At 34.2% G+C, this 11,226-nt stretch overlaps 1 protein-coding gene across 1 annotated transcript; it reads left to right on the top strand.

The window, feature by feature from the left end:
- The first annotated feature begins 9,806 nt into the window (after positions 1-9,806).
- LOC309822767 (aminoacyl tRNA synthase complex-interacting multifunctional protein 1-like) lies at positions 9,807-10,896 on the top strand. Its single transcript, XM_082654789.1, is given in 2 exon segments — positions 9,807-10,113; positions 10,117-10,896. Coding segments are annotated over 2 exon segments (963 nt in total). The 5' UTR covers positions 9,807-9,861; the 3' UTR covers positions 10,828-10,896.
- Positions 10,897-11,226: the final 330 nt, after the last annotated feature.

The raw sequence follows: 11,226 nt of genomic DNA, 5'->3' as shown, positions 1-11,226 counted from the left end.
CTTAAATATTTTTAGATACTCTTCTATATCAAATTGTTGTATATTACTCACTTTGTTTTATGTGATACAACATCCATATACTTTGCTACATAAAAATATAATAAAACAATGAATATTTAGCCATAGGAATTCAACAAAATAAAAAGCAAAGCTGTTTTTTTCTCAGTTTTTTCTTTTTTTGAGGTAGAAGAATATTAACAGATACATTCATAAATTCAGAACTAATTAAAAACTATGCAAATTTTTCTATCTTTATATTTCAAAAATATAATATTATGGTTATTTATCTAAGATGAACTGCAAAACTTATGTCAGTATTAACTATCAGTGAATGAAACTGCATTTGTATTTAATAAATATGAAAACATTTTTAATTGTATTTCACACCAGTTACCTAGTCTCAAGCACAAATTGATAGGGAGATGCATCTCTTTACTATTTAAAGCATAAAAATTATTGGTATTAAAGAATAAAAAATGAATAATTTTTAAAAATTATGTTTCTTAGTACTACTATGGAAATTTAACAGGACTCACAATATAAGACTCAACCAAATATGTTGAAAGAAAAATTTGTTCTATTAGAGGACATTCTTGAAAGAGCCTAATGAGTAAGATAATCGGAAAGTACTTATAAACTAAGAGTGCTATAGCATTCATGGTGATTAACATAATAAAAATCATTTTGCTTTTTAATCAAATATATGCCATTTTGAGATGCAATCCTTTTAAAAGAAGTAGAAAGAAAGAGACTAATGATTCATATAAAGAATTTCCTAATTTCCATGTCATAAATTCCAGGCGCTTTACTAACAATCTCCCCACATGTCATAAATTTTCCCTTTACTTTTGCTCTAAGAGAGTACAAATAAGATATTTCTTCATGTATTAAATCTTAATTTAGAAATCAAAGAAGTAATTGAATATTTTCATAGCTACCTTACCTCACTAATGCGTCTAGCAAAGACTGCTAGGAACATACTTGGTTTACAATAAGGAAAGATGCACACAGCACAGGAGCAACTGTTGGGTACCCCAGAAAGAACGTATTAGAAAGGCCTCATTATAAGTTTTGGACTTGTGTTCTGTGATTTTAGGGACAGTTTATGTGGTGGAGTTTTGCTCTTGGATTGGATTGGTTTTACTGTAAGGAAGTGGAGGTAATTCTGTACCTTCTTATTTAGGAAGGCGGGAAACTAGAGTGAGGGTTAAACCGTAATTGGTAAAGAGGCAGTAGTAATTTATTTTAGTAAGGATAGCGAGATGTTTGGTCATTTTTATGCTTTAGATAATGTTCAAAGTCTGTGTTCAGACCTGAGTACAAAGTGGTCTTGTTTTTATTTTGAACAACGTTGGTCAGAATGACTTTACTGATGTTGATATCCTATGAAATTGTTCATGTTCAACAGAAGAACAAGACCTAGCTGTCCTGTCCCAGATGTCAGGGATTCCTTTTATCTTTCTTACTAATGTGCATAAAATTTCTCTCAAACAATTTATATATTCCTCCACATTGTCAGTCTCCTAACTTATTTTCTGCTTTTAATTTTACTCTTTCCTCATCCAGTATTTATATTGATCTTAAAAAAAAACATTGTGAACATTTCTCTGCTCATAACCCATTCAATTACATTTCTCTGCCTTCAGCACGAAGGCCAACCTCCTTAACAAGGATTAGAAGCCTCCTCAGTGCCTTGGCCCAGCCTGTTTATCCGCAGATTTGGAAGAAGGCAAGCTGGAAAGTCTCTACATCATCATTCCAATGGAGCCAACACTCTGATATAGAAAACTGGCATTAACTCATTTTATGAAAAGGGTGAAACGAATGCATTCTCAAGCTTCTCTTTCTGAACAGATTGCTGCTCCTAAACCTGTCCATCCAGTGAGACCTCCAATATAAATGATGGTGCACCTGTGTGTGCATACATGCATGCATACATACACACTACCACCCCACGCTCCAACTATAATATAATTATTTTATTTCTCCTAATGTGACATTCTTTCTTTTGCCTCAGAGAATTAGCTCATGAGTTACACTGTATTAGAATACTTCACTGCTGTTACCCTTGTTTTATTGTTCCACCCCTCCTTCAAACTCTGTGGATATTCTGATTCATCATTCATAACTCAGTTTAGAAGTTACTCCCTTCTATTTGTGGAAGGAAGAATTACTATAACAGGTCTCTCTCTCTAATTAATTTGGAAGCTCATTGAGAGCCCATAACATTTATGCCTTTTCATTTCATATCCAGAACTGAATTTGATCTGTAGTATGTGTAGTTAACTTAATATTAGTAAGAAGTTAGAATATTTTAATGAAATTATTTTCATCTTTTTGCCAACCTATGGTTAACACATTTCATGGAGGGATATACAATAATTATACTTTTAATTTCCTGACTTAACCTATCTATTCAATGTAACATTGAAATAGAGGATAATGTATATGAGTATTGTTCTGCCTTCACACTCATCAATCATCATTAATCTTTTATATTTTCTGAGTTAATGATAATCAGGGATCATGTCTCTTTTATTTTGTTCACAGCATTTTCTTTCTTTTTGAAACATAAATATATAAACCTATATTATAAAAAAGGGAAAATTAGGAGGAAAATCATCAGAGATTTTTCCCTTCAAGAGTGTTGTCTCTAAAGTATAGGAGAGATTTTTTTATGGTCACTGAAAACATTATCCAAAATTTGAAATATAAAAAAAGATGTCTTTGGCACACTTATTTTCTTTCTGGTTTTTATTTTTTGATGAGAATATTATTTTTTCTAACTACATTCAGCACTAGCAATAGTTAATGTAAAATTATCCTGAATTCTACCAAAGAAATCAATTGACACAGAGATTGATCTTCCTAGTAAAAGTAGAGACAAGAGTGAAATATTTTTTTACCCTTTATTTTTCATTCCACAAAAGTTTGTTAAAGTCATAATTATTGGAAGAAGAGTGATAGTGAATTTCAAAAACTACTTAAGCTTTTAGAAAATTATAGGGAATAAAAAGCCAACTTTCTTGCCCTTAGCAATAGCAACATAGTCTTTGCTATTGTCTCTAAACAAACAAATGGACTTAGAAATGAAAGTCATTGGTTGTTGGGAAATTTAACACACGTTATATATGTGGAATAAAGGTCTTCAAGCAAAATCACAGTACATACATACTTCAATATTTTATTTATTTCACTTCATATATATGTTTGGACAGTCTTGTGGGACTGGACCCTAAACACGTGGAATCTGATGCTTACTCTGGGTAGACAGTGTCATAATTGGTTTGAATTCCCAGACACCCTGCTGGTGTCCAATAATTGCTTTTTGGTGTGGGGAGACCCTCCTCCTAACACACACTTTGGAATTGCACCCAGGAACCCAAGATAGTGTTTGAGAACAACATGCTTTTCACCTGATAAGAATAAAAGTACACATGAGAGGAGCTTCCTAATGACAAATATTTATGTTGTCTGAGATATCAGTGTATAATTTACCGTAGGAAAGAAGAACATTAGCTAATCCAGAAAGGTGTTAAGTGGACATTCACTAAGATACTCTCTACTGTTTCAATGCATGTTAAGAAGTAGGAAATTACTTAACTATTCTCAAATGTTTTCAAATATTTTACACATTCTATGCATAAGATGCATTTGAATATACAGATTAATAATTCTTATTAGAGGTTGCTTTAAGCAGACATCTCAAGTATTTCTATATATTCTATGTATGTGAAAAATATATAATGCTTTTAAATGTGTGATGAGCTGAATATTTTACAAAATTAATATCAAAACTCCCAGCTTATTAAAATATAGAAGGATTTCTTTTGTCTATTTCACAGAAAGTTCTGGTGTCTGCCAAAAGAAAATCTGAAGTTTAAAACATAATGGCAATTAAAATAATGCTTTATTATTAACTTTATCACCAAAGACATTTGCTGACACTAATATTCAAGCAATAGGTCTCTCATTCTTGAATCAATGCATGCACAACTTTGTGTTGTATCCTTTTATATGTACCCCATACTTTTTACTGTAATTCAATAAATGATAGGAGCATGTCTCATTCATAATTGTATACTTGTTGCAAAGATTATAGTCAGATATGTAGTAGGCATTTGATATACATTTGTTGAATGAATTGTAATAGTCAACCATTTAACTTAACGTATATCAAAGACCCTAGATTTACATTTGAAGTCTGAAAGTTTGCAAAAGTTTGAAAAGGAGAGATTGTGATCTATTTCCTTTGACTTTGTTACCATAATTGCCTTCCTATTTCAGATCATATTTAGCACATTGCTTGGCATTGTGAAAATGAAGAGTTGGACTCAGTGATATTTACAAACATTTATGTCTCCAGCATTCTATAGCACAAAATTTGTAAAATGAAGTGTTGGACTCACTGATATTTACAAATACAAACATTTAGGTCTCCAACATTCCATAGCATGAAATTTACAGCACCTTTCTCTCAACATTTCATACTTGGATTTAAATAATTTATTGGGGTTCATTTGTTTATTGATTTTTATTTTAGTTTTGGTTTCATTTTGAGAGTGCCTGAAGACATGGAATCCTCTCTGTTCTACTGGCTTCTCCCAGTCCTAGTGTAGAAAGAACAACTCAGTAAGAACCTTAAAAGCTAAAAGAACTGGATGTGCAATGTGGAATCTCAATATCCTGAGGGAAAAAAGAGAAGTTCTTAGCAGGAGAATCAATAAGGAACGAAAAAGTGTAAAATATTGTGAATACAGTCCCAGGGAGAGGAATCAAAGTGGCTCTCACAAAGACACAGCACTGACCATATTAAACAACTGGAAAAGGTTCAGAGAAAAGACTTCATGATTCGTATAATAAAGGTAGAAGAAGTTCAGAAACAGCTTTAAGAAAATACTCTGAGGTTGGTTGATCTCCCAGAGGGCATAAGACAGCCAAATGTGGAAATGTTCATAAAACAGAGATAAAACAGTCTGAAAGATCTCTCTACTGCACACTGACCCAACTTACCACCTTGGAAGTTTTCTTAGAACACTGATGTTTAAATAGTTAAGTAGAAAGAAAGAGCCACTTTATTAAGCTAAGTCTTCTAGAAAAAAACAAAACTACTGAGGCTGAGGAAGGTTCTTACAGCTATACCAAGATTTATTTCATAATTAGAGCTACATAGTAATACTCTATAGGATTGAAAGGCAAACCACACTCTTGAAATTCTAAAATAGTAAGAAGCTCTTTCTAATTGAAAAATATTATATCTTGCTCCTTTCCCAGGCCTAACAATGCCTTGAAATTCATGGAACCTAAAAAATGGAAAATAAGAACAAAAAGAAAAAAGCAAAGCATGATTTTTGCAACACTAAAGGAACATGATTGAAATATCTAAATTGTATGATCCATTTATTTAAAAAATTCAGACTAAGAACCACTAGGGAATCTATAAAAACAGACCTATTTTAAAGTAGGTAGATAGAGACAGACATGCAGAGATAAGAGAAGATTTAGTAAAACTCTAGGGAATGTTGTCTGTCTCTACTTTAAAAAGTATAAAATAATGCATCCCTTTTTTAAATTTACAGAATTTCCATTGTTTAAAAAGTTGAAGATTTACACTTGGCATTGAAAAAGAATATGTGTGTGTGTGTGTGTGTGTGTGTGTGTGTGTGTGTGTGAGAGAGAGAGAGAGAGAGAGAGAGAGAGAAAGAGAGGATATCATCAGAGATTGATATGGGTATCCAGTGATGAACAGAAAGTAATATGGCAGATCTCCTACAAATAAAAATCTGTACTTCAGAAAGGATATTAATAATATAAAATTTAAAAAGTATTCTTATATTCTCCCAAACTTATCCTACAGGCATATTTTAATAATTTAAGAGTGGCCAGTTTAAATTTCCAACTTATCCAGTCCATAAGTAGTGTTTTGTCATGAATATTCAACAAAAATTAAGGTACATCTATTTTTAGTTTTTAAGGAACCTCCATACTGTTCTCCATAGTGGCTGTATCAATTTACATTCCTACCAATAGTGCAGGAGGGCTCCCTTTTCTGCAAACCCTCTCCAGCATTTATTGTTCCTAGATTTTTTGATGAAGGCCATTCTGACCAGTGTGTGTGGTGATCCTCATTGTGGTTTTGATTTGTATTTCTCTAATGATTAGCGATGTTGAGCATCCTTTCATGTGTTTGTTGGAAATCTGTATGTCTTCTTTGGAGAAATGTCTATTTAGGTCTTCTGCCCATTTTTGGATTGGGTTGTTTGTGTTTTTTTTGAATATTGAGCTGCATGAGCTGCTTGTATATTTTGGAGATTAATCCTTTGCCAGTTGCTTCATTTGCAAATATTTTCTCCCATTCTGAGGGTGGTCTTTTCATCTTGTTTATGGTTTCTTTTGCTGTGCAAAAGCTAACCCTAAAAATAGAATTACCATATGACCCAGCAATCCCTCTACTGGGCATATAACCTGAGAAAACATAATTCAAAAAGAGGTATGTACCACAATGTTCATTGCAGAACTATTTACAATAGCCAGGACATAGAAGCAACCTAAGTGTCCATCAACAGATGAATGGATAAAGAAGATGTGGCACATGTATACAATGGACTATTACTCAGCCATAAAAAGGAATGAAACTGAGTTATTTGGAATGAGGTGGATGGACCTAGAGCATTTCATACAGAGTAAAGTAAGTCAGAAAAAGAAAAAACAAATACCGTATGCTAACACATATATATGGAATCTAAGAAAAGCAGTACTAATGAACCTGGTGGCAGGGCAGGAATAAAGCCACAGACACAGAGAACAGACTTGAGGACATGCCCAGAAGGGGAAGGGGAAGCTGAGATGAAGTGAGAGAGTAGCATTGACATGTATACACTGCCAAATGTAAAATGGATGTCTAGCAGAAGCTGCTCCAAAGCACAGGAAGATCAGCTCAATGCTTTGTGATGACCTAGAGGGGTGGGATAGGAAGAGTGGGAGGGAGGCTCAAGAGGGAGGAGATATTGGAATATATGTATACATATAGCTGATTCACTTTGTTGTACAGCAGAAACAACACAACATTGTAAAACAATTTTACTCCAATAAAGATGAAAAAAATTAAGGTACAAAGTTTTTTCAGTAAGAGTTACTATTTATTTTGCAGTGGAATCAAGCTTAGAGTGCTAACTTCTATAAACCTTAAAAAATTGCTATTTTCCACAATAGAATAAATAATATAAGGATAAATATTAAATTGCATAGATTCCACATTTCATACTGGAAATGTTATACAAAGTAAAACATAATCTTGATACATGATTCTAATTATAAACAGTTTGAACACCCTTTAGATTTGAAAAAGGGAAAAATTATAGACATTTATTTACATTATATAAGGGATGAATAGCAGAATTAACTCACTGAGGTACAACTAAGTTGTCTTCAGAGAAAACGGCAATAAGAATTATAAATTGGCCTATGGATTTCACTCCACATGAATAGTTAGCTATGAGGTGTCATGAAGATGCCAAGAATGCTCAAAATATAATTCATTTTCATTGAAATAAATAATTCATTATGATGTATTGCTTTAGAAGGAAGCAGGACAGTGTATCTAAACAGAGAAAGGGTATTACAGTGCCGGATATTTAAAAAAATCAACAAATGATATTTAATTGAATTTGCACTTATTGTTTTATTTTGTTAAACAGGATCATAGGAGTCTACAGCTATTATATATACTTGGTGGATACATTTTTTTTTTAAGTTGAAACACATGCTGAGTAGCTGAAGAGCAAAAATAGGTATAAAGAAAGGGTTTATTCTTGAACCTTGTATATTTTCTTGAACCATATCATCACAATTCTTACAAAGAGTGATTTTTAATACAGCAAAGTAATACACACTCCTTTTGTTGTTGTTCATTAAATAATTTTCAGGTTTCGCTTTTTAAGGACTAATTTATTTTACATAATTCTCTTGCCAATAACTTAATGATAACCAAGGCATAATTTCCTGCCAGATTTAATATTTAGCTGAACAAAATGACCATATAAATTATATGTTGCCTAAATCATTTTACTTAAGGAATTTGTGTGTGTGTGTGTGTGTGTGTGGTACGCGGACCTCTCACTGTTGTGGCCTCTCCCGTTGTGGAGCACAGGCTCTGGACGCTCAGGCTCAGCGGCCATGGCTCACGGGCCCAGCCACTCCGCGGCATGTGGGATCTTCCCGGACCGGGGCACGAACCCGTGTTCCCTGCATCGGCAGGCGGACTCTCAACCACTGTGCCACCAGGGAAGCCCCTTAAGGAATTCTTGATTGAATTTTGTTATTCCAAGATAATATAATACATATAATAAACCAAATATAGAAGTGACTAATGATAATTCAGGTACATTTTTACATAGCAATGAAGTTAGATTACCTCATTTAATGATTCCAGAGAATCCTCTCAGAGCACACAACAGCTATGTTATTATTAAATTAATTGCCTAGCTCTAACTGGTTTTGAATATATTTTAATAAGTAATATTTTGCCACTATTCCCCATCATTCAATTAACAATATCACATATATATATATATTTTAATTTCTGTGTTAAATAGCTACTCATCTGTGCATTTTTTCAACTTCAATAAAGATCATTCTATTTGCCTATCAAATATATTTACACATAAATACTTGACTATTCATAAAGCAGCTACAATCATTTAACCTAGATAATAATGCAAGAACAATTTTACTAGAGATCTAAGTTTTTGCAGTTTCCCCTTTGGGATTACATTTGTAGAAATACTGGAAAGGAAAAAAGGGGTTGAAGGGAATTAACTCACAGTAAAATAGGAAAATATCTGGTGATGACTAGTAGGTTTATGAGACAGTGTTTGTGCAATTGCATTCAAATAGTGCACATGCTCTTTTCTCTCCTCCCGTCCTTTCCTCTTCCTCCCTCTCCCCTCCTTTTCCCTTCTCTCCTTTCCCCTGCCCTCCTTTCCTCCACCTCATCTGTCACGCTCTCTCTCCTTCCAATCCATCCATCCATCTGCATATATGTATGTGTATATATATATATACACATACACACATATGTGTATATATATATATATAATCTATCCATCTAATCTATCTATATATATATGGAAATTATTATTTCAGTACAACATAATCAAAAACCTTGGTTAATAAATCAAAACTGATTTCCAGTTTACGTTGGAAATTTGCTTAAATATGGGACTTGACTGGAAGCTGACAAAATTATGCATCAGTGTTTATCATCAGTTACTACTTTATTTCTAAGACAGAAGTTCTTTAATTAAAATATGCACATACCCCAAACCACTGTAACACCTAAAAATTAATAATTCTAATATTAAATAGCCTGTCAGTGTTTGCATTTCCTCAGATTTCTTATGCCTTATAATTGCTTTTACAATTTGTTTCAATCAGGAAGCACAAGAAAGCCAGTAACTTGTCATTTATATTTCTCTTGAAAGTCCCTTAATTTATAATTGTCTCTGCCTCTACATTGATGACTTAACTTTTTTTTTTCTTTTTTTAAGAAACGGGGCCGGAACTCTAAAGAAAGACCCCGACGTCCGGCGTCTTGCCTCTCGCCCAACCTGGCGACAAAATACAGAGACCGAGGAAGAGGTGCGGAATGGTTGGCGTTATTGGCTGAAGGAATGGACGACGGGGAGTGTGGTGTGGCAGCGCACGGGAAGGGGGCCACTGAATTTGAAGAAGAACCTGTGGACCGCTCAGGCGTTTAGCGAGGACACCTCATTGGGTCCTTTCTTGCTGCCTTCGTGAGCGGGAGGCTGTCCTTACCGGCTCCGGGCCGAGACGGCCGAGGTTCCGCCTGTTCACCGATACATGATTTTCTGCCGTTTCTTGGCAAAAATGGCAACCAGTGATGCCGTTCTCAAGAGACTGGAACAGAAGGGTGCCGAGGCAGATCAAATTATTGAATATCTTAAGCAGCAAGTTGCTCTTCTTAAGGAGAAAGCAATTTTGCAGGCAACTTTGAGAGAAGAGAAGAAACTTCGAGTTGAAAATGCTAAATTGAAGAAAGAAATTGAAGAATTGAAACAAGAGCTAATTAAGGCAGAAATTCAAAATGGAGTATAACAGATACCATTCCCATCTGGTATTCCACTGCAAGCTGATTCTGCGGTTTCTGAAAATGTGATACAGTCTATACCAATAACAGCCATATCTTCTGGTGCCAAAGAGCAGATAAAAGGAGGAGGAGGAGAAGAAAAAAAGATGAAAGAGAAAATTGAAAAGAAAGGAGAGAAAAAGGAGAAAAAACAACAACCAGCAGGAGGAAGTGCTGACTCTAAGCCTATTGATGTATCCCGTCTGGATCTTCGAATTGGTTGTATCATCACTGCCAGAAAACACCCTGATGCAGATTCTTTGTATGTAGAAGAGGTAGATGTTGGAGAAACAGCCTTAAGAACAGTTGTCAGTGGCCTGGTGAATCATGTTCCTCTTGAACAGATGCAAAATCGGATGGTGATTTTACTTTGTAACCTGAAACCTGCAAAGATGAGGGGAGTAGTATCTCAGGCAATGGTGATGTGTGCTAGTTCACCAGACAAAGTTGAAATCTTGGCACCTCCTAATGGGTCTGTTCCTGGAGACAGAATTACCTTTGATGCTTTCCCTGGAGAGCCTGACAAGGAGCTGAATCCTAAGAAGAAGATTTGGGAGCAGATCCAGCCTGATCTTTACACTAATGATGAGTGTGTGGCTACATACAAAGGAGCTCGCTTTGAGGTGAAAGGGAAGGGAGTCTGTAGGGCTCAAACTATGGCCAACAGTGGAATAAAATAAAATAAAACACTTCAGTTACTGAAATACATTAGAGAAAACTTAACAATAAAAAGAAATATATTTGTCACTTGTACCTAAAATAAAAAAAAAAGAAAAAAAAAAAAAAAAAAAAGAAACGCCATTCATCTTGTTTTATGATTTTGCTGAATATCTCCATGCAGTGTCTTTGAACGTATTGCTGTGTCACCTGTATTTTCCTTCAACTGAATGTTAGTTCTAGAATCGTGGTCTGATTCTGTTTTGTTTGCTTGTTTACTTTGCTTTTTCCAAGAATACTTCATAGATGGTATACTCTTCCAGCAGGAAACATATAAATGATAATCACTATTTTTCCTATTCCATAATGAACGATAAATCTATCTACCCAGTTCCTTTTTTTTTTTTTTTTTTTTTTTTTTT

This window comes from Grampus griseus, assembly GCF_964374135.1.
Source record: "Grampus griseus genome assembly, chromosome: 5".
Classification (NCBI taxonomy): Eukaryota; Metazoa; Chordata; class Mammalia; order Artiodactyla; family Delphinidae; genus Grampus; species Grampus griseus.
Note: the sequence above shows the minus strand (reverse complement) of the source record. Positions and strands in the feature narration are given on the sequence as shown.